Genomic DNA, 27146 nt, shown 5'->3' on the forward strand with positions numbered 1-27146 from the left:
ATTTTTGAAATTATTATCCATTATAGTTTATTACAAGATATTGATTATAGTTTAGTGTTCTATACAGTAAAACTTTCTTTGTTGCATATCTGTTTTTTAAATTAGAAATCTAGCGTTCTATTCATTCTAAGTCAAACAGGTGGAATTAAAATATCATAAATTTTTTAGTTAGGCAAAAATTCGTAAGTTTTCTAAAATATATATATTGTACATATTATTTATATATACATATACAAAAGCTTTTCTACTACACTTGATAAAGACTTGAGAAAGAACATCTGAGAGAAAAACCAGAAGAGGTGGAGAAATTGGAAAACATAAACTAAATGAAATGGGAGCACTGAATATGAAATAGAAAAAGTGAAACAAACTAGATAAAAGTAAAAGAGACATCACTGTGCCAACAAAGGTCCATATATTCAGAGTTATGGTTTTTCCAGTAGTCGTGTATAGATGTGAGAGCTGGACAATAAAAAAGGCTGAGCACTGAAGAATTGATGCCTTTGTACTGTGGTCCTGGTGAAGACTCCTGAGAGTCCATTGGACTGCATGGAGACCAAACCAGTCAATCTAAAATAAATCAACCCTGAATATTCATTGGAAGGACTTGATGCTGAAGTGCCAGTGCTTTGGCCACCTGATATGAAGAGCTGACTTATTGGAAAAGACCCTGATGCTGGGAAAGATTGAAGGCAGGGGAAGGGGGCAACAGAGGATGAGATGGTTGGACGGCATCACTGACTCAATGGACATGAGTTTGATCAAGCTCCAGGAGATGGTGAAGGACAGGGAGGCCTGGCGTGCTGCAGTCCATGGGGTCACAAAGAGTTGGACGTGACTGAGGAACTGAACAACAACAACAAAAGCTATAGTCCAGTTGTTTTTAAACATGGCTACTCATTAGAAACATATCTGGAGCTCTGGAGGAAAAAAATCAATACCTGTGCATTTGTATTTTTCAAAACTTCCAAGATAGTGGACTTCTTACTGTTCCAGTGGCCAAGATTCTGTGCTTCTGATGCAGGGGGCCTGGGTTCAATCCCTGGTCAGGGAATTGGATCCCACATGCCACAACTCAGAGTTCCTATGCCACAACTAAAGATCTTCCTTGCTGCAAGAGAAGATTGAAGATCTACATGCTGCATTTAGACCTGGTGCAGCCAAATAAATATTTAAAAAATTCAAGATAATTCTGATAAGCATCTGGATTTTAAAAAGTGTTTACAGGTTTTTCTATTAAATGGTAGTTTTGGTGATACAGAGTTCTGTTATCTTTCTGTTGATCAGTCATGATACAGTGGTATTAAGTGAGTAATAGTTACATAATCACAATAGTGAAAGATGTTTATCAGTTTTCACAATCAATATCCAGACAAAAAAATAAAAGATAATTACAATTGCAAACCATAATGGGAACATGATTAACCTAACAATATAAAATAATTACATACAGTTTGGGGCGTTAAGCAGAGTGATGTGGTTAAGTGGAAATGCAAACATGCACACATTTTCATCCATCCAGCCAGTCTGTTTTTCGGTTGGTGCATTTGATCCTGTTACCATTTTCTTAGTTATTTTGGGTTTATTTTCTGTAGATCTTTGCTTCTCTTGTGTTTCCTGTCTGGAGAAGTTTCTTTAGCATTTGTTGTAAAGCTGGTTTGATGGTGCTGAATTCTCTTTAACTTTTGCTTGTCTGGAAAGCTTTTGATTTCTCCATCAAATCTGAAAGGAAAGTCTTGCTGGATAGAGTTTCCTTGGTTGTAGGTTCTTCCCTTTTATCGCTTTAAGTATACCATGCCATTTCTTCTAGCTTGTAGAGTTTTTGTTGAGAAGTCAGCTGATAGCCTGATGGGCATTCCCTTGTGTGTTATTTGTTGTTTTTCCCATGCTTTTAATGTTTATCTCTGTCTTTAATTTTTGTCAGTTTGATTACTATGTGTCTCGGTGTATTCCTCCTTGGGTTTATCCTGTCTGGAACTCTCTGTGCTTCTTGAACTTGGATGACTGTTTCTGTTCCCTGTTAAGGAAGTTTTCGTCTATTATTTCTTAATGTTTTCTAAGATCCTGTCTCTGTCTCTTCTCCTTCTGGTGCCCCTCTAATGCACATGTTGGTGTGTTTAATGTCACAGAGATCTCTTTGGCTGTCTTCATTTCTTTTCATTCTTTTTTCTATGTTCTCTTCTACAGCAGAGATTTCCACCATTCTGTCCTTTAGGTCATTATCTGTTCTTCTGCCTCAGTTATTCTGCTGTTGATTCCTTCTAGTGTATTATTCACGTATGTTTGTTTGTTCTTTAGTTCTTCTAGGTCTTTGGTAAACATTTCTTGTATCTTTTCCATTGTTTTCCGGATCCTGGATTATCTTCACTGTCATTATTCTGAATTCTTTTTCTGGAAGGTTGCCTAGCTCCATTTCACTTAGTTGTTTTTCTCGAGTTTTATCTTGTCCCTTTATCTAGGACATAGCTTTCTGCTTTTTCATCCTGTTTAACTTTCTATAGTGTGGTTTTTGTTTTAGCTGCTGTAGGACTGTAGTTCTTGCTTCTTCTATATGCCCTCTGATGGAGGAGGCTAAGAGGCTTGTGTAAACTTCCTCATGTAAGGGATTGGTGGTGGGAAAAACCGGGTTTTGCTCTGGTGGGCAGGGCCTTGGTCAGTTCAGTTCAGTTCAATTCAGTCGCTCAGTCGTGTCCAACTCTCCGCGACCCCATGAATCACAGCACACCAGGCCTCCCTGTCCATCACCAACTCCCGGAGTTCACTCAAACTCATGTCCATAGAGTCGGTGATGCCATCCAGCCATCTCATTCTCTGCCGTCCCCTTCTCCTCCCACCCCCAACCTTTCCTAGCATAAGAGTCTTTTCCAGTGAGTCAACTCTTCCCATGAGGTGGCCAAAGTATTGGAGTTTCAGCCTCCAACATCAGTCCTTCCAGTGAACACCCAGGATTGATCTTTAGAATGGACTGGTTGGATCTCCTTGCAGTCCAAGGGACTCTCAAGAGTCTTCTCCAACACCACAGTTCAAAAGCATCAATTCTTCGGCGATCAGTTTTCTTCACAGTCCAACTCTCACATCCATACATGACCACGGGAAAAACCATAGCCTTAACTAGACGGACCTTTGTTGGCAAAGTAATGTCTCTGCTTTTTAATATACTATCAAGTTTGGTCATAACTTTCCTTCCAAGGAGTAAGTGTCTTTTAATTTCATGGCTGCAATCAGCATCTGCAGTGATTTTGGAGCCCAAAAAAATAAAGTCTGACACTGTTTCCACTGTTTTTCCATCTATTTCCCATGAAGTGGTGGGACCAGATGCCATGATCTTTGTTTTCTGAATGTTGAGCTTCAAGCCAACCTTTTCACTCTCCTTTGGTCAGTAAAGCTTTAATTCTATTATCTGCTTATGGGTGGGGTTGTGCTTCCTCCTTGGTAGTTGTTTGGCCTGAGGTGACCCAACCCTGGGGTCCACAGGCTCTATGGTAAGGTTAATGGTGACCTCTAAAGGGGTCGCCTTGGAAATGAACAGAGATCATTCTGTGGTTTTTGAGATTGCATCCAAGTACTGCATTTCGGACTCTTTTGTTGACCATGATGGCTACTCCATTTCTTCTAAGGGATTCCTGCCCACAGTAGTAGATATAATGGTCATCTGAGTTAAATTCACCCATTCCAGTCCATTTTAGTTCACTGATTCCTAGAATGTCGACGTTCACTCTTGCCATCTCCTGTTTGACCACTTCCAATTTGCCTTGATTCATGAACCTAAGATTCCAGGTTCCTATGCAATATTGCTCTTTACAGCATCGGACCTTGCTTCTATCACCAGTCACATCCACAACTGGGTATTGTTTTTGCTTTGGCTCCATCCCTTCATTCTTTCTGGAGTTATTTCTCCACTGATCTCCAGTAGCATATTGGGTACCTACCGACCTGGGGAGTTCCTCTTTCAGTATCCTGTCATTTTGCCTTTTCATACTGTTCATGGGATTCTCAAGGTAAGAATACTGAACTGGTTTGCCATTCCCTTTTCCAGTGGACCACATTCTGTCAGACCTCTCCACCATGACCCGCCCATCTTGGGTGGCCCCACACGGCATGGCTTAGTTTTATTGAGTTAGACAAGGCTGTGGTCCGTGTGATCAGATTGACTAGTTTTCTATGATTATGATTTCAGTGTGTCTGCCCTCTGATGCCCTCTCGCAACACCTACCGTCTTACTTGGGCTTCTCTTATCTTGGACATGGGCTATCTCTTCACGGCTGCTCCAGCAAAGTGCAGCCGCTGCTCCTTACCTTGGACGATGGGTATCTCCTCACGGCCTTGAACGTGGAATAGCACCCCTCCTGACCTTGAATGTGGAATAGCAAAAAGGAAAAGGAGTACGTCAAGGCTGTATATTGTCACCCTGCTTCTTTAACTGATATGCAGAGTACATCATGAGAAACTCTGGGCTGGAAGAAGCACAAACTGGAATCAAGATTGCCAGGAGAAATATCAATAACCTCAGCTATGAAGATGACACCACCCTCAGGGCAGAAAGTGAAGAGGAACTAAAAAGCCTCTGATGAAAGTGAAAGAGGAGAGTGAGAAAGTTGGCTTAAAGCTCAATATTCAGAAAACTAAGATCATGGCATCTGGTCCCATCACTTCATGGGAAATAGATGGGGAAACAGTAGAAACAGTAGCAGACTTTATTTTGGGGGGGCTCCAAAATCACTGCAGATGGTGATTGCAGCCATGAAATTAAAAGACGCTTACTCCTTGGAAGAAAAGTTATGACCAACCTAGATAACACATTAAAAAGCAGAGACATTACTTTGCCAGCCAAGGTCCGTCTAGTCAAGGGTATGATTTTTCCCGTGGTCATGTATGGATGTGAGAGTTGGACTGTGAAGAAAGCTGATCGCTGAAGAATTGATGTTTTTGAACTGTGGTGTTGGTGAGAGTCCCTTGTACTGCAAGGAGATCCAACCAGTCCATTCTAAAGGAGATGGGTCCTGGGTGTTCATTGGAAGGATTGATGCTAAAGCTGAAACTCCAATACTTTGGCCACCTCATGGGAAGAGTTGACTCACTGGAAGACTCTGATGCTGGGAGGGATTGGGGGCAGGAGGAGAAGGGGACGACAGAGAATGAGATGGCTGGATGGCATCACCGACTGTGGACATGAGTTTGAGTAAACTCTGGGGGTTGGTGATGGATAGGGAGGCCTGGCGTGCTGTGATTCATGGGGTCTCAAAAAGTCGGACACGACTGAAGTGACTTAGCAGCAAAGGGGCTTATGGAAAAGGGAACCTTCCTGGACTGCTGCAGCCAGTGCCCGTGTACCTTTGGTGAGGCCCTGCTGAGCCTTACCTCCACAGGAGACCCTCCACCACTAGCAGGGAGTTTTTGGTTCAGTCTCCTGTGAGGTCACTGCTCCTTTCCTCCAGGTCATGGTGTGTACAAGATTTTGCTTGTGCCCTCCAAGACTGGAGTACTGTTTCCCCCAGTCCTATGAAAGTCCTTTAATCAAATCTCGCCGGCCTTCATGGCCGAATTCCCTCCAGGCTGGGAAGCCTGATGTGGGTGTCACAGCAGTGGGAGAACTTCTTATGGTACTAATATTCTGCAGTTTGTGGGTCATCCACCTGACGGGTATGGGATTTGATTTTATTGTGATTGCACTACTCCTCACTGCAACTTCTTAGTCTTTGGATGTGGCTTATCTTTTTTTGGTGCATCCCTGTGTCCTGTCAATTATTCAGTAGGTAGTTGCAATTTTGGTGCTGTCATAGGAGGAGATGAGCATGTGTCCTTCACCATCTTGAACTGAAAACCCTAAACTCTTTACTTTTAAAGTAGTTTATAGGGACTTCCCTGGTGGTCCAGTGGTTAAGACTCTGTTTCCACTGAAGAGAACACAGGTTTGATTCTTGGTTTGGGAACTGAGATCCTGTAGCTGTGTGGTGCAACGAAAAAAAAAAAAACAACCAGTAATAATAAGGTAGTTTATAACTGATAGAACTTTGTTCTGTTTAGTTTCATGTGCTGATTGCTAATATATTTATATTCTAAGTCTGTTTTCCATTTCATGGTAAATCATTTTTTTCAGAGAGAAGCAATGTAAAACAGATTTTTCAATCTATGAGTAAATAAACATTGTGTATGTTTGTTATTAAAAAAAGAAATTTCATAGTCAGAACACTTGATGACATAAAGCAAGATCCTCTGACCCACCTCCCAGAGTAACGGAAATAAAAACAAAAGTTAACGAGTGGGACCTGATTAAACTTAAAAGCTTTTGACAGCAAAGGAAACTATAAGTAAGGTGAAAAGACAACCCTCAGAATGGGAGAAAATAATAGCAAGTGAAACAACTGACAAAGGATTAATTTCCAAGATATACAAACAGTTCATTCAACTCAATGCCAGAAAACAAACAACCCAATCAAAAAGTGGGAAAAAGATTTAAAAAGACATTTCTCCAGAGAAGACATACAGATGGCTAACAAACACATGAAAAGATGCTTAACATCGCTCATTATTGGAGAAATGCAAATCAGAACTACAATGAGATATCATCTCACACTAGTCACAATGGCCATCATAAAAAAATCTACAAACAATAAATGCTGGAGAGGGTGTGGAGAAAAGGGAAGACTCTTGCACTGTTGGTGGGAATGTAAATTGATACAGCCACTATGGAAGACCGTATGGAGATTCCTTAAAAAACTAGGAATAAAACCACCATATGGTCGAAGAATCCCACTCCTGGGCATATACCCTGAGGAAACCAAAATTGAAAAAGACAAATATATCCCATTGTTCATTGCAGCACTATTAAAAATAGCTGGAACACGGAAGCAACCTAGATGTCCATTGACAGATGACTGGATAAAGAAGTTGAGGTACATATGCACAATGGAATATTACTCAGCCACAAAAAGGAATGCATTTGAGTCAGTTCTGATGAGGTGGATGAACCTAGAACCTATTGTACAGAGTGAAGTGAGTCAGAACAAGAAAGATAAATATCGTATTCTAACACATATGTTCGGAATCTGGAAGAATGGTTCTGAAGAATTTATTCACAGGGCCGCAGTGGAGAAACAGACATAGAAAACAGACTTATGGACATGGGGAGAGGGGAGGAGAGGGTGAGATGTATGGAAAGAGTAACATGGAAACTTACATCACCATATGTAAAATAGATAGCCAATGAGAATTTGCTCTATGGCTCAGGAAACTCAAACGGGTTTTGTATCAACCTAGAGGGGTGGGATGGGGCAGGAGATGGGAGGGAGGTTCAAAAAGGAGGGAAAAGATGTTTACGTATGGCTGATTCATGTTGAGGTTTGACGGAAAACAAAAAAATTCTGTAAAGCAATTATACTTCAATAAAAAAAATTTTTTAATATATTTTAAAAAGTAAAAGCAAAAAAAAAAAAGGAAATTTCAGATAGCATAGAATTCAAACTAAACATTTCTTGCCTTGACTTTTTTCATACTGCTATTTGGAAATATAACCACTGTTACCCAGTAGTATTTTAACTGTATTTATCGCTAATGCTTAATTTTTATTAATGAGTCATTCTTTCTGCATAGGCAGAATATTTTGCAGTCATTTCATTTGAGATGCAATTTGTTCACATATACATATAAATTGACATTATGTGCTTTTCTTTTTCTTTAGAATCCCAAACTTCTGAACAGGAACTCTTTTTAGACACCAAGATATTTGAAAAAGGTTTGTAATTGTGACTATATTATGAATTTTAGAAATATTGTATCTCTATTAGTGATACAAACCCATAAAGTAGTAGCGACTTTGGATTTAATATTTATAATTTAAGCTGTTTGTAGGGGGCATCAGAGAACTGTGAATTTGTGCTAATTTACAGAGACTGATAAAAGCTACCTCAGATACTGGTTTTAGGGATTAATTGAACTAATGTACTAAAGTGTGTACCAAGAATATAAATCCATCTCTATAATCCTGGTGGATAAGTTGCTTCATTCTTGAGAGTACCTATGGAATTGTCCAGCAACTATACCAGACTTTTTGGTATTTCGGATTTCAGAGAGATGTATGAGCATGTCAGGAGTCATTTCATTTTGAGGGCTTGTTTGTATTTTATTATTTCAGACCAAGGAAGTACTTACAGTGGTGATCTTGAATCAGAGGCAGTATCTACTCCACATAGCTGGGAGGAAGAATTAAATCATTATGCCTTAAAGTCAAATACTGTGCAAGAGGCTGATTTAGAATTGAAGCAGTTCTCAAAAGGGGAAACTGAACAGGATCTGGAAGCAGATTTCCCCTCAGGTTTGTTCACTGTAACCTGACTGCTGAAAGTCCTTTTTTAGAAGATTAGTGCAACTCTGAATTGACATTTTGAAGCAGTTATAATGTGTGATAACTATCTAGGGCACAAATGGTCCCTGACTTTGAAGGTATTCATTCATACCATATTCTTCCTTATAAAGGGTTAATTTGTTTTTGTTGTTATTTTTAACTTTCCCACAGTAATCATATAGGGGATTTTCTTGATTGTTAGTAAAGTTTTTATTCATGCTGTATCTCCTCTGTTTCCTTAAGTATATGAGTAAAATCTGTATTTTATCAAAACAAAATAATATGGTGATGATTACCTGATATTTCCTCCTCCAGTCTGACTTTAACTGTGAGTTATCTTACATTATGCTTTCTCCTGGTTATCACAGAATCCTTTGACCCATTGAACAAAGGACAGGGAATCCAGGTACGTTCGCGAACAAGAAGACGACACAGAGATGGCTTCCCCCAGCCCAGACGAAGAGTAAGCAGTAGCTTAATTTTTCTAGCATTTTGTTTTATTTATTATTTCCCAGTTTTGCATTTTCATGTTTTTGCTTTTTGAATTAAAAAACCATATCTTTCATTTTACATTTCTTTAAGAGGGACTTTTTCCACACTGAAGGATTTTTCTGTTTGTTTTTTTTTTTAAATAATTCTTGTTATAGACTTTCCTCTTTTTTTAAAGTCTCTAAATTTAGCTTTTAAATATAATAAGGTTTGCTGTGTTATTTAGTGCAGTTATAATAGTGAAGTCCACAAAGACTTTTTCATGGTGACTGGGCTTTCTCATACTAAAATTTAAACAATCATAGCCTTTAAAAAAGAAAAATCTCCATTGAGATGTAATTACATTTAAAAATTCATAAATTTTAAGTGTACAATTTGATGAGCTTTGATAAATGTATATAGTATGTAACTACCTACACAATCACAGTACTTGCCTTGTGCCAGAAATTTGCCTTGCTACCATTTCCAGTCAGTCTTCATCTCCAGCTCCTGACAACCACTTGATCTGCTTTGTGGATTGGTATAAAATGGTACTGCTTTACCTTTTCTAAATGAAAAAACCCAGATACAGAAGAATACAAATTATATGATTGCATTTGTATGAAATTTTAGAAAAGGTAAAGCAGTACCATTTTATACCAATCCATATCTTTTTGATACATTTGAACTTGTGCTTTTGTTTTCTTTGGGTAGAAAATACCCAGAAGTGGAATTTCTGGATCATATGATAGTCCTATTAATACTTTTAATTTTTGAGAAAGCTCCATGCTGTTTTCCCCAGTGGCGGTACCAGTTTGCATTCCCACCAAGAGTGCACAAGGGTTGGTCTTTTTCACATCTTCATCAACTCTTGTTCTTTATTGTCCCTTTCATGATAGTCATTCTGAAAGGTGTGAAGTGATATCTCATGTTGGTTTTAATCTGTATTTTCCTGATAATTAGTGATGTGGAGGATCTTTCCAAATGTCTGTTGGCAGTCTGTTTGGAAGAGTCTGTTCAGCTCCCCTGCCCATTTTTTAATTGTTTTTTTTTTCTTTTTATGGTCGGACACGACTGAGCGACTTCACTTTCACTTTTCACTTTCACACATTGGAGAAGGAAATGGCAGCCCACTCCAGTGTTCTTGCCTGGAGAATCCCAGGGACACGGGAGCCTGGTGGGCTTCCATCTATGGGGTCACACAGAGTCGGACACGACTGAAGTGACAGCAGCAGCAGCAGCAAGTTCTTTTCATATTTTGTATATTAACTCCTTTCCAGATACATACTTGGCGAGTATCCTCTCCTATTCAGTAGGGTGCCTTTTCATTTTGTTGAGAGTTTCCTTTGGTATGCAAAATCTTTTTTTTTGATGAGTCCCCCCTTGTTTATTTTTGTTTTGTTTTACTTTGTGTTTGCTTATTTTGTCTTTACCTGAGGAGACAAATCTAGAAAAATATTACTAAAACCAATGCTGGAGTTTCCTGCCTGTGTTTTCTTCTAGGAGTTTCATGGTTTCAGGTCTTACATTTACATCTTTAATCCATTTTGAGTTTAATTTTGTATATGGTGTGAGAAAGTAGTTCAGTTTCATTTTTTTCCGTGTAGCTCTCCAGTTTTCCTAATACCATTTACTGAAGGATCAGTCTTTTCTGCATTATATATTCTTGCCTCTTTTGTCATAGATTAATTGACCATATAATTGATCATTTGTTTTAGTTCTGTGGAACATGCCATTGGCATTTTTGAATTGTTTGCATTGAGTCTGTCATTTGCTGTGGGTAGTATCATTATTTTTACAATATTCTAATTCATGAGGATGATATATTTTTCCATTTATTTGTTTAATTTTCAGTTTGCTTCATCATCTTACAGTTTTCTGAGTCAGGTCTTTTGCCTTCTTTGTTAGATTTATTCCTAGGTATTTTATTCTTTTTGATGCAGTTGTCAGTGGGATTGTTTTTAAAATTTCCCTGACAGTTTGTTGTTAGTGTATAGAAATGCAGTAGATTTTGTATCAGGCAACCATACTGAGTTCATTGGTGACTTCTCATAGCTCTCTGGTGTTATGTTTAGGATTTTCTGTGTATAGTATTGTGTTATCTGCAAGCACTGACAGTTTTTCTTCTTCCTTTCCAATTTGGATTATTCTGTTCAGATTATCTTAATTTCTCCCAACGGTATTTTGTATGTTTCATTGTACAAGTCTTAAACTTTGTTAAATTATATCTAATAAATATTTTAATATATTTTTGATCCTGTTGTGGGTAGCATTGTTTTTAAATTTCCTTGTCTAGTGTTCTTCACTGACATATAGAAATAGAGATGGTTTTGTCTATTGACTTTGTATGTGGTGATTTTGCTCAACTAAAATCTGTGGGATTTTCTACCTACACAGTTAAATTATCTGTGAATTTAAGAAAGTTTAAATTTTTTCCTTTACAATCTCAGGGTATTTTCTTCTTTTCAAAAAAAAAAAATTATTATTTGTTATTTTACTTTTTTTGGCCATGCCATGTGGCATATTGGATCATAGTTCCCCAACCAGGGATTGAGTCTATACCACCTGCAGTGGAAGCAAGAGTCTTAACCATTGGACCACCAGGAAGCCCCTCTTTCTTTTTTTGATTTATTGCATTAACTGGGATCAGTATTTAATATGAGTGCAGACTTTCATGCCTCTTCCCAATTTTAACAGAGTGTTCAGCCTTGCAGTGTTAAATGCAACGTTACCTGTATATTTCTCATTGCTGCTGCTGTTCAGCTGCTCAGTCACGTCTGACACTTTTTCATCCTATGGACTGCAGCATACTAGGACTAGGCTTCCCTGTCCTTCACCATCAGAGTTTGCTCAAACTAATGTCCATTGAGTTGGTGATGCCATCCAGCCATCTCATCCTCTCTTGTCCGCTTCTCCTGCCGCCTTTGGTCTTTCCCAGCATCAGTTTTTTTCAAAAGAGTGGGCTCTTCACATCAAGTGGCCAGAGTACTAGAACTTCAGCATCAGCCCTTCCAGTGAATATTCAGGGTTGATTTCCTTTAGGATTGATTGGTTTACTCTCCTTGCTTTTCAAAGAACTCTCAAGAGTCTTTTCCAGCACCACAGTTCAAAAGCATCAATTCTTTGGCACTCAGCCTTTTTTATTGCCCAGCTCTCACATACGTACATGACTACTAAAAAAATCACAGCTTTGACTAGATGGACCTTTGTAGGCAAAGTAATGTCTCTGCTTTTTAATATGCTGTCTAGGTGGTCTTCTCCCAAGGAGTAAGGGTCTTTTAATTTCATGGCTGCAGTCACCGTCCACGGTGATTTTGGTGCCCAAGAAAATAAAGTCTGTCACCGTTTCCTTTGGTTCCCCATCTATTTACCATGAAGTGGTGGGACCAGATACCATGATCTTAGTTTTTGAATGTTGAGTTTTAAGCCAGCTTTTTCACTCTCATCTTTCACCTTTATCAAGAAGCTCTTTAATCCCTCTTTGGCTCCTGCCATAAGGGTGGTATCATCTGCATATCTGAAATTATTGATATTTCTCCCCACAATCTTGATTGTAGCTTGCACTTCATCCAGACCAGCATTCTGCATATAAGTTGAATAAGCAGGGTGACAATATACAGCTTTGACATACTCCTTTCCCAGTTTTGAACCAGTCCATTGTTCTGTGTCTGGTTCACTGTTGCTTCTTGACCTCCATACAGGTTTCTCGTAGATGACAGTCTTTCTCATAGATGACCTCTGTCAAGGTCAGGAAGTTCTCTTCTGATTTACTCAGCTTTTGTGATTGTCTTTTGAACTTTGTCAGGTGATCTCTTAAGATGATCATCTGATTTTTCTTTTGTATGTCTTTTAAATGGTGAAATACATTGATTTTTTTCACTGATAAACTTAACCTTGCATTTATGGGGTGAACACTACTCTCTTTTGATGTTTTATATTTATGTATATTGCTGAATTGAGTTTGCTGGTATTTGTTAAGTTTTTAAGTATGTCAGTTTAAAAGAGCTATTGATGTGTCAGTCAGTTCAGTCGCTCAGTTGTGTCCGACTCTTTGCGACCCCATGAATCGCTGCACGCCAGGCCTCCCTGTCCATCACCAACTCCCTGAGTTCACCCAGACTCACGTGCATCGAGTCAGTGATGCCATCCAGCCATCTCATCCTCTGTTGTCCCCTTCTTCTGCCCCCAATCCCTCCCAGCATCAGGGTCTTTTCCAACGAGTCAACTCTTGGCATGAGGTGGCCAAAGTATTGGAGATTCAGCCTCAGCATCAGTCCTTCCATCAGAACACCCAGGACTGATCTCCTTTAGGATGGACTGGTTGGATCTCCTTGCAGTCCAAGGGACTCTCAGGAGTCTTCTCCAGCACCACAGTTCAAAAGCATCAATTCTTTGGTGCTCAGCTTTCTTTATGGCCCAACTATCACATCCATACATGACCACGGGAAAAACCATAGCCTTGACTAGACGGACCTTGGTTGGCAAAGTAATGTCTCTGCTTTTTAATATGCTATCTAGGTTGGTCATAACTTTCCTTCCAAGGAGTAAATGTCTTAATTTCATGGCTGAAGTCACCATCTGCAGTGATTTTGGAGCCCCCCAAAATAAAGGCTGCCACTGTTTCCACTGTTTCCCCGTCTATTTCCCATGAAGTGATGGGACCAGATCTTAGTTTTCTGAATGTTGAGCTTTAAGCCAACTTTTTCACTCTCCTCTTTCAGTTTCATCAAGAGGCTTTTTAGTTCCTCTTCACTTTCTGCCCTGAGGGTGGTGTCATCTGCATAGCTGAGGTTATTGATATTTCTCCCAGCAATCTTGATTCCAGCTTGTGCTTCTTCCAGCCCAGCGTTTCTTATGATGTACTTTGCATATAAGTTAAAGAAGCAGGGTGACAATATACAGCCTTGATGTATTCCTTTTCCTATTTGGAACCAGTCTGTTGTTCCATGTCCAGTTCTAACTGTTGCTTCCTGACCTGCATATAGGTTTCTCAAGAGGCAGGTCAGGTGGTCTGGTATTGATGTGTAATTTTCTTGTAATGACTTTATCTGCCCTTGCTGGCAGGATAATAGTGATGTAAAGTGAGTTACTATTCCTCTTCTGTTTTCTGAAATACAGTTTATATAGTTACTTTAATTCTTGGGTAGACTTCAGCAGTGAAGTCATCTGAGTCTGGAATTTTTTTGTGGGAAGGTTTTAAAATATAATTTGAATTCCTCTGGCTTTTTACATTATCTGTGTCTTCTAGAGCAAGTTTTGTTATTTTGTATCTTTCAAGAAATTTGTTCAGTTTTTCTAAGCTGTCTAGTTTATTGTCATCATGATGTTCACAGTTTTCTTTTGTTACCCTTTATTTTGTCTGTGGAATCAGGTGTTGATGATTAGTATCTTCTGTCTTATCTCTAATCATTCTGGCTAGAGATTTATCAATTTTTTTTAACCTTCCAAAATTACCAGCTTTTTTGTCTTACTGATCTTTTCTTTTATTTTTTAATTGATTTTTGCTCTTATTTTTATTACTAATTTCGGTTTTAATGTAGTCTTTTTTCTAGTTTCTTAACATAGGAGCTAGCTTATTGATTTCAGACCTTATTATTTCTCATATAAGCATTTTAATAAATATAAATATCCTTATAAGCACTGCTTAGCATTATTACATAAAATTTTGATATGTTTTGTTTTCATTTTTACTTAAATTCCAAGTACTCTCTAATTGCATTTTTGATTTCTCAACGTGTGTTGGTTAATTCTAACTTTTATGGATTTCTCTAACGTTATTCTGTTATTGTTTTATAGCTGAATTCCAGTGTAGTTAGAGAGTTGATTGAGGGTTGTTTTATAGCCATCTGTTCATCTATTCCATTAAATAGACCTGAGTGTAATAACTGTTACTCATACCTCATTTTGTAATTCTAGTATCTGGAAGATAGTGAATAAATACTCAACTGTTATTGATTATTACAGTATTATTTTCTACACTTCAGTTTTCTCTTTTTTTTTTTCTCCTGTGGATAGGATTAGATAACTTCTAAAACTCTTTCTAGCTATAAGAACTCTGAATCTCACAGATGTAATACTGAGTTTCATTTTCTGTAAATTTATGCCCATTCTATCTTTGCGAACCATTATTCTTAAAGATCCAAAGCTAAATTTATATTCTGTAAATTTTTGGAAATTCTTACAGGGACGGAAGAAGTCTATAGTATCTGTGGAGCCCAGGAGTCTTATTCAAGGAGCCTTTCAAGGGTGCTCAGTGTCTGGGATGACATTGAAATACATGTATGGGGTAAATGCCTGGAAGAACTGGGTTCAGTGGAAAAATGCCAAGGAAGAGCAGAGGGATCTGAAATGTGGCGGTAAATACATGGCATGAATTTGTGTCTTGATTTAGGGGTGGGAGGAATACGGATTAATAAATTCATAAATCTACTCAAAAGGGATAAATACTAGGTCAAAAATACGATAAAGCTTTGATTTTGGCTTTGCTTAATTTTTTTCCATTTTATTTAAACTTCTCATTTACTTTTCTTTTCATGTCAGGAGTTGAACATGCCTCATCTAGCCCTTGTTCTGACCCATTAGGAAGTACTCAAGACCCTGCACTCTCTCAAGAATCTTCAGAACCAGGCTGTAAAGGTAAAATACTTCTCTACTTATGATCTGAATTGCTTGTAATATCATCGTTGATTTTAAATTTATAAATGGAAATTTAAAATTCTTTAAAATTTGAAGTTTATGTTTAAAAAGCGAAATTAATCTCCACTCTCAGTTTTTTAGAACGTGTTATTAAGGGAAGGTTATTATCTTCAGATCATGAGTTTCTTAAACAAATATAAGAAATTTTGTGTCTTATTCTAACACCGTACAAGTGACTCAGATCTCTTTTTTGGGTCCTATATCCGTAGAATAACCCATGTGCAACCCAGTGTCACTCTTCATTGTTGTTGCTGTTAAGAAAAGCACCTGGGAAAGCCTTGCTGTTTCTGTAGTTTCTCCCATCACGGAGCTGTATATGACTGACCGTGTTTGCAGGTTTCACTTCTGGTGCCAAGATTTTTGGAACCCAGTAAACGCACAATTGCACTCATATCACACGCTAGTAAAGTCATGCTCAAAATTCTCCAAGTCAGGCTTCAGCAATATGTAAACCGTGAACTCCCAGATGTTCAAGCAGGTTTTAGAAAAGGCAGAGGCACCAGAGATCAAATTGCCAACATCCGCTGGATCATGGAGAAAGCAAGAGAGTTTCAGAAAAACATCTATTTCTGCTTCATTGACTATGCCAAAGCCTTTGACTGTGTCGATCACAATAAACTGTGGGACATTCTGAAAGAGATGGGAATACCAGACCACCTGACCTGCCTCTTGAGAAACCTGTATGCAGGTCAGGAAGCAACAGTTAGAACTGGACATGGAACAACAGACTGGTTCCAAATAGGAAAAGGTGTACGTCAAGGTTGTATATTGTCACCTTGCTTATTTAACTTCTATGCAGAGTACATCATGAGGAACGCTGGGCTGGAAGAAGCACAAGCTGGAATCAAGATTGCCGGGAGAAATATCAATAACCTCAGATATGCAGATGACACTACCCTTATGGCAGAAAGTGCAGAGGAACTCAAAAGCTTCTTGATGAAAGTGAAAGAGGAGAGTGAAAAGGTTGGCTTGAAGCTCAACATTCAGAAAACAAAGATCATGGCATCTGGTCCCATCACTTCATGGGAAATAGATGGAAAAACAGTGGAAACAGTGTCAGACTTTATTTTTTTGGGCTCCAGAATCACTGCAGATGCTGATTGCAGCCATGAAATTAAAAGACGCTTGATCCTTGGAAGGAAAGTTATGACCAACCTTGATAGTATATTAAAAAGCAGAGACATTACTTTGCCAACCAAGGTCCGTCTAGTCAAGGCAATGGTTTTTCCCGTGGTCATGTATGGATGTGAGAGTTGGACTGTGAAGAAGGCTGATCGCCGAAGAATCGATGCTTTTGAACTGTGGTGTTGGAGAAGACTCTTGAGAGTCCCTTATACTGCAAGGAGATCCAACCAGTCCATTCTAAAGGAGATCAATCCTGGATGTTCATTGGAAGGACTGATGCTAAAGCTGAAACTGCAATACTTTGGCCACCTCATGCGACGAGTTGACTCACTGGAAAAGACTCTGATGCTGGGAAAGGTTGGGGGTGGGAGGAGAAGGGGACGACGGAGAATGAGATGGCTGGATGGCATCACCGACTCTGTGGACATGAGTTTGAGTGTACTCCGGGAGTTGGTGATGGACAGAGAGGCCTGGCGTGCTGTGATTCATGGGGTTGCGGAGAGTCGGACACGACTGAGCGACTGAACTGAACTGAAACAGTTTAAATAGAGTAACAGTGTGTTATTTTAGAACCTAATAATTAGATTTCTTCTTGCCAGGATTTTGTTTTATGTTCTAAATTTTGTTTTCAGTTTGTGTTCTGCTTTTTAATTTTGTTCATATTTCATTTGTTTATCACAAAAAAATTATGAAGTCTTTGTGGAATGAGATAGGGCAGGAATGCATGAGTATGTAACTAAACTTTTCACCTGTTTCCAACTGTACCTTCTCTCTGATACCTGGGTGATCGCATGTATTCTTGGCTTCACCTCAGTTTACCCTCATTGGAGCAGTTAGTTGCTGCGTGGTCTGTGACTGACTTACTGAGTTCCCACAGATAAGTATAATCTCTCTGCTTCAGAGTGATGTAAAAATGCTCACGTCATGGGGGTTTACTAGGCCTTTCACTTGCACTTTGAGCCACAACATTTTTGAGAAAGAAGGAGGGGTAGTGAGAATGGAGAAGTAATATTGTATTAGACTGCCAGGCCTAAATGCAGTAGCCACACAGAATGCCTACTCATTTCTACTACTCATTCTTCCAGAAAAATACTTACTGTATTTATCTGTCATGTATCAAGCATGGTGTTAAGTGTTCAGGTAAAAAGGTAAAACATGGTCCCTGCCCTCATGAATCACCTGTTTAAATTTGCAAAACCAACTCAGGGAAGCTCAAGTGTACCTTTGGAAACATGTAGTCTTTTCTACATGCAGAAAAGCAGGAACTGGAAAGGGTGTTTTAACTCATCCCACAGTGTGGACCAGTCTGTTGCCATAAGATCTCTAAAAATCAAATTAGATAACTTTCCTGCCTAAAACTAATTCAGGTCATATGTGCATGTGCTCATTTGCTCTATGTCCAACTCTTTGTGACACTGTGGGCTGTAGGCCACTGGTCTCCTCTGTCTTTGGAATTTTCCTGGCAAGAATACTGGAGTGAGTTGCCATTTCCTCCTCCAGAGATCTTCCTGACCCAGGGAATAAACCCATGTCTCCTGTGTCTATTGCATTGGCGGGAGGATCCTTTACCCCTGAGACACCTGGGAAGCAATTCAGTTCTTAGTTGTCTTCAGAATCTTTGTGTATATATATATATATGAGGCTTACCATGATCTGGCCCTCTTTCCTTTTCTGCTATATTCCTAAGTCCCCAAACCCTTTCACTTTTGTGACTGAGCACATACTGTATTTTCCACCGTTTTCAAAAGCATGAAGTTGTTAATATGTAACCTGAAATGTACTTTATTCAAGTAAATATGACTTAAAGTTAAATAGCATTCCTTTTACAGATATCTTCAGAGCCTTTAATATATTAAAGCATACTGTGAATTCTTCACAGGCAGATATAATATACTGCTGTTTTCAAATTTATCAGATCTTAGAAACCCAGTTTTATTGAGCTTTCCAGTGGTTAGTATTTTGTGGAATATACTTTGGGAAATCTTTTTATATCCTCAAATTGAAATTCTTAATCTATGTGTTTAATTCTTCTCCACCTTTCACATCTTCTGGAATCTAACATGACTCTTCACTATTAGATGGCCCTTATTTGTTTTCATAGAATTTTACTTTTACATTTTATGTAAATATTACATCATATGTGCTGAATTATCTTTATTTCTTTAACTAAAAAAGCCTTGAGATGAGTATCTGTCTTTAATCCATGTATTCACTAGTGTATACCACAATACCTGGGGCAGTCTAGTCAGTGTTTATTTAGTGAATTGAGTAATGTTATTATTTCTCTTATAAGTTAATATTTCAGATGTTTTCTACCTTTCCACAGTCCGCTCTGTCAAGCTAAAGGAAGATATTCTGTCCTGCACTTTTGCTGAGTTGAGTTTAGGCTTATGTCAGTTTATTCAAGAAGTGCGGAGACCAAATGGTGAAAAATATGATCCGGACAGTATCTTATACTTGTGCCTTGGAATTCAGCAGGTATGAAATCAGTTGTTATGTAAACTATTGCATTTTTAATAATTCTGGTAGAACTTGTAAATTAAGCTGAGAAAGTATTGTATATATTGTCTGTTTGGAATTGCTCCTATACTCTCTTCTTAATGAACCACTGACCCTGATTTAAAAGTCTTAGTTTTATAAGTTTAACTGAGTCTGTTAGAGTAATAGAAATTGAAGTTGGTTCATTTTATTGCTAAATGGACAAAAAAGGCCTAATAGCAATTCACAAAAGAAGTGAGATAGGTGATTCTGTGTATATATGTATGTATTTATATGAATTTTGTAGTCTCATTTAAACTTTGAATTCACATTATAATAGATATGTCAATATTTATCTATCACATTAGCAAAAATCAAAAAATTATAATACTCATTATTGATACGAGTTCTGTGAGATGGAGGTTCACCTTCATAGTTGATGATAATTAGTACATAGTTTGTAAAAAGCAGTTCTGAGCATATGTTCAGGAATACTTTTGAATGTTCATATTATTTCACCAGTGATTAATTTTTTGGGAATCTCTCAAAAATCTGAAGTTCAGACATCATTGCCCAAAACTGGAAATCACCTTGTGTCCATCAAAGTAAAGTATAGTATATTTATAAAGTTATATATTATGCCCCCAATAAAAACGGTTTACAAAGTGACTTCTAGTAACATAAAAATCTTAATACTAAAGCATTAAGTGAGCAAAGAGTGTATGTGTATCACTATATTTTAACATAGTGGTTTCTAAGCCATTCACATAAATAACATAGTAAAATGAAGTATATGAAAAGTATTTACAGTGGTTATTATCTTGGAGTGATGAAACTCTGAATGTAATTGATTTTTTTTTCTCTATTTGCCAAATTTTATTCTCTTTGCATTTCAGGGGGTATTATTTAGTCATTTATTTGTTGTTAAAATTTCATTTTTTAATTATAAAAGTAGTGTGGGCTCAGTTAACTGTTAAAACAGTAAGCGAAGGCATAATAAGAAAAATTAATCTGTCCATTCCCACTCCCTGAGGTAATCAGTGTTTGCAGTGTGATATGTGACCTATATCTTCTTTTTTGGTAATTTTTATTGAAGTATTGTTGACTTATCTCATTACTTCTGTGCAATATATGTTTATACATGTGTGTAGATGTTTGTTTACAGTTTTTATTTTGCTTAGTTTTTTCAAAATGGGGCCTATACTATACCCACTTTTTATAGCTTACTATTTTCAATCTGTGTTATCCCTTGAGATGAATATAAATAAAATTTCTTGCTTTAAAAAAGAAAGTCACATAATATTGCAGAATATGAACATAACATTTATTCAGCCTTTCCTCTTTTATATATTCAGGAGTTTCTTCCTCTTCTTCTCTTACTCTTGCAAACCATGCTTCAGTAAATATTTTGTTTGCATACCTAATGAACTGGTGCTTTTATTTCTAGGTTAAAGCATATATTTTTCTAATTATAAGATATTTTCAGATTACTTTCCAGGATAATTATGGTAGCTTATGATTTTACCAGCAGTGTGATTCCTGTTTCTTGAATCCTCTTTACCAATCCTCTTTCTAATGTTTATTATTCTGATGGAATTTTTAAAAATGTTAACTTGTGGCTCCAATATGTATTTTTCCAATTTTTGTGAAGTAAAATGTCTTTTTTATGCTGGTCATTTTGGTTTTTCCTCCCAATATGTCTGGTCTCTTTTATACTAGGGATACTGATTCTAATATGAGATTAAATTTTTCTAGTGTATTTTTGTCTTTCGGTTTTTATGTATGTTTTACTATTCAAAAAGTTTTCATTTTTATATAGTCCAGTATGGATATATTTCCCTTTGTAGTTCCTATATTTTCCATGTAGCTTAGAATGGTCTTTGTACTTAAATATTTAAATTTAAATTCTCATCAATTTCTAAAATATTTGGAGTTTTTTGGATCGACATTGTTAATATATCTGAAATTCATTTTTTTGCATGAAATATATTGCTGATGAATAACGTATCTGAAGTGTAGCTGGTTATGCAAGCAGGATTGGTTGTTCATGGAATCAAAATGGCACCTGTTACTTAATAAGTTTCCCTTATATTTTGATCCAATTTCTAGATGGTAAAATATATTTTTAAAAGTCGCATATAAGAGGACTTTTATGGATTCTTTCAGCAAAATTTGAGAACCTTCTATGTGTGTCAACATGCGTTTTGCTTAGGTAAAAATTGCAAAGATTCTGGACACACTTCATTTCTCTGGAGTTTATAATATTAAGAATCTAAAGAACGTTTCCTAATTTTATTAATGCATATATCAAGAAATAAGATTTTTTTGGTATTTATTAATAATCTAGTGATATGAATATAATCAAAACATATGTGCTCATTGCTAGGAATTTCAATAAAAACTTTTGAGTACTTTACATGTAGACATTTTGCTGTATATATTCTATTTGTGAGGTGAATCATAAACCTGTTAAAAGTTTTTTCCTAGTATATTTCTCTTGTTATTTGTTTATATTAATAAATGACTTTGTGTAACAATACTATAGGTTAACAAATTCTCAGATGACTTACAGAAAGTAAGTAATTACAAACCTGTTAGCAATTTTGGTAAGAAATAAACTTTCATTAACCTATAACTTATTCCTTATAGGGAATTTTAAAAGTTTACTTCATCTCAATTTTGTTTACTTTTTTATTTTTTCCTCATTATAAACATATGGTTATGCTATAAAAGTTGGCATTATAAACATACGATTATGCTTAAAAGTTGGCTTAAAACTCAACATTCAGTAAACTAAGATCATGGCATGCAGTCCCATCACTTCATGGCAGATAGATGGGGAAACAATGAGTGATAGACTTTGGAGCACTGCAGATGGTGACTGCCACCATGAATTTAAAAGACACTTGTTCCTTGGAAGAAAAGCTACGACAAACCTAGACAGCATATTAAAAAGCAGCATATTATTTTGCCAACAAAGGTCTGTCTAGTCAAAGCTATGGTTTTTCCAGTAGTCATGTATGGAGGTGAGAGTTGGACTATAAAGAAAGCTGAGCGCCAAAGAATTGATGCTTTTGAACTGTGGTTTTGGAGAAGACTCTTGAGAGTCCCTTGGACTGCAAGGAGATCCAACCAGGCCATCCTAAAGGAAATCAGTCCTCATTGGAAGGACTGCTGCTGAAGCTGAAACTCCATTGCTTTGGCCACCTGATGCAAAGAACTGACTTATTGGAAAAGACCCTGATGCTGGAGGAGAAGGGGACGACAGAGGATGAGATGGTTGGATGGCATCACCAACTTGATGGACATGAGTTTGAGTAAGCTCCGGGAGTTGGCAATAGAGACGGAAGCCTGGCATGCTGCAGTCCATGGGGTCACAAAGAGTCAGACATGATTGAGCAACTGAACTGAATTGAACTGATGCTAATTGTAAAGAGGTTTGAAAATACATAAAAATGTAAAATTAAACAACAGCTGTAATATCAATGCCTTGACCACCACTGTTAATGTTCTCTAGGAGGGATACTTGGCAAAAGAAACAGTCAAGTAACAGAAGAAAATCAAAAGATTGCTTACAGATAAAATGTATCAGGCATATTTAGCAATCATTTACTTTGTATGCCATATTTTAATACAAGCCCATTTCATATATTAACTTACATAATTGTTAGTGTACCCTTATGTATAAGAACTAAAATCATCATTTTCTGAAGAATCTGAGGCACAGTGAGTCAAATAACTTGCCTAAGGTCTTAAAGGTAGTAAGTGGCAGGGCCAAGGTGTGAAGTGAACGCAGGTAGCTCAGCTTTAGGTTCCGTGTTATGATTACTGTGTTGGGCTGCCTTTCTAATGTAAAATAGTGGTCAGCTGTAATCAGGAAATTTTTCACCTATCAGATGGATTAAAATACTTGAAAGATTAAGAAGTTCGATAATACTATTAGTGAAGACACATGTGCACTGTTGGAGGCCTTTTCAGAGGGCAAGTTGACAGTGATGGTTAAAACTTGAAGTGAATATAGATTCTTCAGTCTAGCACATGTATTGATCAATATCTTTCCCACAAAGAAATTACTACAATTACCTAGGAAAACACATAATGGTGTTTTCATTGTAATGTTTTTAACAGCAAAAATCTTTAGTGTTCATGAAACGATTCAATCAAATATAGTACATCCATACTATTAAATATCAAACAGTAGTTTTAAAGGAATGAATTGGTTATATAACTTCTATATGTTTTGACACGGAAAGTTCTTGGAGGCGTACATTTTGAAAAATAACTTGCAAAATTGTATGTGCAGTACAATATTTATAGTATGGTAAAATATGTATAAAGTCTGCCATTTTAAAGTATACAATTCATTGTCATTATGTACATTCATGATGTTGTGCAACCATCATCACTATCTTGTTCTAAAATTTTATTTCCCTAAAGGGAAACCTCTTACCCATTATGCTTTCACTAGTTCTTACTCCTCCATCTAGTCCTTGGCAACCATAAATCTGCTTCTGTCTCTATGGTTTTGCCTATTCTAGATGTTTCATGTAAGTGGAAAGTTATAGTTTGTGGACTTTCATGTCTTGCTTCTTTCACTTAACATAATGTTTTCAAAGGTCATCTATGTTGTAATATGAATCAGTACTTTGTTCCCATTTGTGGTTGAATTATTCTGTTGTTTTAAAAGTGTTGATAGACATTTGAGTTCTGTCCTCCTTTTGGCTGCTCTGAATAGTGAGTGCTGCTATGAATATTCATATATAAGTTTTTGTTTGAACACCAGTTTTCATGTCTTTTGGGTACTATAGGCCTAGGAGTGGAATTCTAGAGTCAAATGGTAACTGTTTAGCTTGTTGCTGCTGCTGCTGCTAAGTCACTTCAGTCGTGTCCGACTCTGTGTGACCCCATAGACGGAAGCCCACCAGGCTCCCCCGTCCCTGGGATTCTCCAGGCAAGAACACTGGAGTGGGTTGCCATTTAGCTTGTTGAGGAACCACCAAACCATTTTCCAAGATGACTGCATCATTTTACATCCCCAGCAGCAATTTCTGAGTGTTCCATTATCTCCATATACTTGTCAAAGCTTGTTAATATTCTTAAAAAAAATAGCCATCTGATGGGTGTGAGGTGGTATCCTATTGTGATTTTGATTTGCTTTTCCCTAATGACACTGAGCATTTTTTCATGTACGCGGCCATTTTAAATCTTTTGCCTGGTTTAAAACTGAGTAGTTTGCTTGTTACTGAGTTGTAGAATCTGTTTTTATAGTCTGGATAGTAAACTTTTATTAGATTGTGATTTTCAAATATTTTTTCCCATTCTCTGGGTTTTCTTTTCAGTTTCGTATACTTTCTTGTACTTTCATTTTTAATTTTGATGAAGTTCAGTTTATTTTTTCTGTTGTTGCTTGTGCTTTTGGTGATATAGCTAAAGAATCCATTGGGAAGTTCAAGTTCATTAAGATTTGCTTGTGTTTTCTTCTAAAAGTTTTATGGTCTTAACTCTTATGTTTAAGTCAGTGGATCAGTGTTTAGATCATCGATCTGTTTTGAATGATTATTCTATCAGGTGAGGTATATCAGGTGAGCCACCTGGAGTCCCCTGGTGGCTCAGATGGTAAAGAATCTGCCTGCAGTGCAGGAGACCTGGGTTTAATCCCTGAGTCAGGAAGATCCCCTGGAGAAGAAAATGGCAATCCATTCCAGTATTCTTGCCCGGGAAATTCCATGACAGAGGAGCCTGGCAGGCTACAGTCCATGGGTTCATAAAGAGTCAGACACAACTAAGTGACTAACCCAGGGATACACTGAATTAGGGATAACTGGATATGTGGATATCCAGTTCTCCTGGCATCATTTGTTGAAGAGTCTGCTCTTCTTTCATTCATTGATCTTGACATCCTTGCCAAAAATCATTTGACTAAATGTGTATGTGTTTATTTTGTACTCTCAGTTTTTAATACTTTTTGGTCTATGTGAGTATTCTTGTGGCAATACACACTTTTTTGATTACTGTAGCTTTGTGGCAAATTTTGAAATTGGGAAGTGTGATTCCTCAAAATTCTTTTGACTATTTGAGATTTCTTACAATTTCATAACAGTTTTAGGATTGACTTTTCCATTTCTTCGAAAAAGAAAATCTGAACCTTTAGGATTTTGATAGGGTTGCACTGTATCTGTAGTTTACTTTGGGGAATATTGCTGTTGTAATAATACTGTCTCTAGATCCATAAATATGTTTTTCTTAGGTCTTTAATTTCAGAAGTTTTATATAGTTTTAAGTGTGTAAATGTGTATCTCCTTGGTTAAATTTATTCTTCTCAAGTATTTTGTTTCTGATACTGTTGTAAATGGAATTTTCTTAATATTCTCTTTGGATCGTTCATTGTAACTGCTTTTATGTTGCTTGTATTCTGCAGCTTTATTGAGTTCATTTATTAGCTCTAATAACTTTTTTTTGTGGACCCTCAAATTTTCTATATATGGGATCATGTCACTGCAAATAGAGATAGTTTTACTTCTTCCTTTTCTGTTTGAATGCTTTTTATTTCTTTTTCTTGCCTGGTTACTCTGGCTAGGATTTCCTATACAGTGTTGAATAGAAGTGGCATTTTTATCTTGTTCCTGATCTAAGGGAGAAGTGATTTGTTAATATTTCTTTTTGTTTTATTGATGTTTATTTGGCTGCTCTGGTCTTGGTTGCAGCATGTAGGATCCAAATAATTCCCTAACCAGAGATTGAACCCAGGCCCCATACATTGGGACCATGGAGTCTTAGCCACTGGACTACCAGGGAAGTCCTGTGATTTTTTTTTTAAACCCATGTATTTTATATATACTCACATTTGAGTTACTATATAAAAACTCAGCACTATGTATTCATAAAGGAAAATTTTTTAAAGATTGAAATAACCCCTGACTGTTGATAGTAGTTGCTTTTGAGTAATGAGTCTGAATGTACTTTTCTTCCACCTTTTCTATATTTTAAACTCTTCATAATGAGGATATAATATTTTTAAGTTGTTAAAAAAATAGTATTAAAAAAGGAAATGAATACTTTTCAACAACAAAACTGTAATCTGGCAATATGATCATAAATTGCCTTTAAAGAGATATATAAAAGTGTACATTGAAATGGTATATAATCTTTATTAGCCAGAATAAACTTAAGTGGGGGGCTTCACTGGTGGCTCAGAGGTTAAAGCTTCTGCCACCAATGCGGGAGACCCGGGTTCGATCCCTGGGTCGAGAAGATCCCCTGGAGAAGGAAACGGTAACCCTCTCCAGTATTCTTGCCTGGAGAATCCCATGGATGGAGAAGCCTGGTAGGCTACAGTCCACGGGGTCGCATAGAGTCGGACACGACTGAGCGACGGAACAGAACAGAAACTTAAGTGGAAATATAAATTTACAGCAAGTCATATATAGATCAAGAAAGCAGGAAACCAACATAGCCATAGATAAATGTTTAAAATACTAGCTCTTAAAAGACACCAAGATTTTTAGCTTATAATTATGCTACTTTGTGTTCTTCTCATATTCTGATTTTATTTCTGTGAGTGATTTCATCTGACCTCACCTGCACCCTCAAAATAGTTAACAGTAATTTACTCAAGCTATTGCTTATTTCCTCTGTGAAATGATTCTTGATGGTTATAATTAGCATACTTTTGTGTCCTGTAGTTAGACTTGAACTTTGTGAAGGCTGGCTTGTGGGGCAGAGAGTTGAGAGCTGTGGTTAGAAGCCTCCAAATAAATAGTTTTACAATTTCAGTACCCTCGGGTCACCTGACACTAGCTAACTGTATTATTTTCAGGAAGTGATCTTATAACTAGATTAAAAAGCCACAAACTTCTAAGAGTACATCTCAGACGCTGAGAATTAAAAAATATGAATTAAGACCAGTTTTTAGTATATCAGTTTTATTAAGTGACTGAAAGGTACTGATTTATTATTATTATTTTAAATGATTGTTTTTAAAAGGAAATACAAAACTTTACCTTACAAGCTTAGTGGTCAAGATCATGTTAATTCGTGT

At 37.1% G+C, this 27146-nt stretch overlaps 1 protein-coding gene across 7 annotated transcripts in view; it reads left to right on the forward strand.

The window, feature by feature from the left end:
* ZMYM4 (zinc finger MYM-type containing 4) overlaps positions 1 to 27146 on the forward strand; it is a 166472-nt gene that overhangs the window by 124580 nt on the left and 14746 nt on the right. For 6 of the 7 annotated variants that reach the window (XM_055401953.2, XM_088835131.1, XM_055401954.2 and 3 more), the window contains 6 exons: positions 7679 to 7732; positions 8132 to 8311; positions 8710 to 8804; positions 14994 to 15165; positions 15350 to 15445; positions 18957 to 19108. In XM_055401953.2, the coding sequence (XP_055257928.2) occupies positions 7679 to 7732; positions 8132 to 8311; positions 8710 to 8804; positions 14994 to 15165; positions 15350 to 15445; positions 18957 to 19108 (749 nt within the window). The remainder of the gene's footprint in view (positions 1 to 7678; positions 7733 to 8131; positions 8312 to 8709; positions 8805 to 14993; positions 15166 to 15349; positions 15446 to 18956; positions 19109 to 27146) is intronic. The other variant, XM_088835130.1, reaches the window with a different exon arrangement.

Source organism: Moschus berezovskii, chromosome 4, assembly GCF_049115385.1.
Source record: "Moschus berezovskii isolate FMDL1 chromosome 4, NW_MosBer_1.0, whole genome shotgun sequence".
NCBI lineage: Eukaryota > Metazoa > Chordata > Mammalia > Artiodactyla > Moschidae > Moschus > Moschus berezovskii.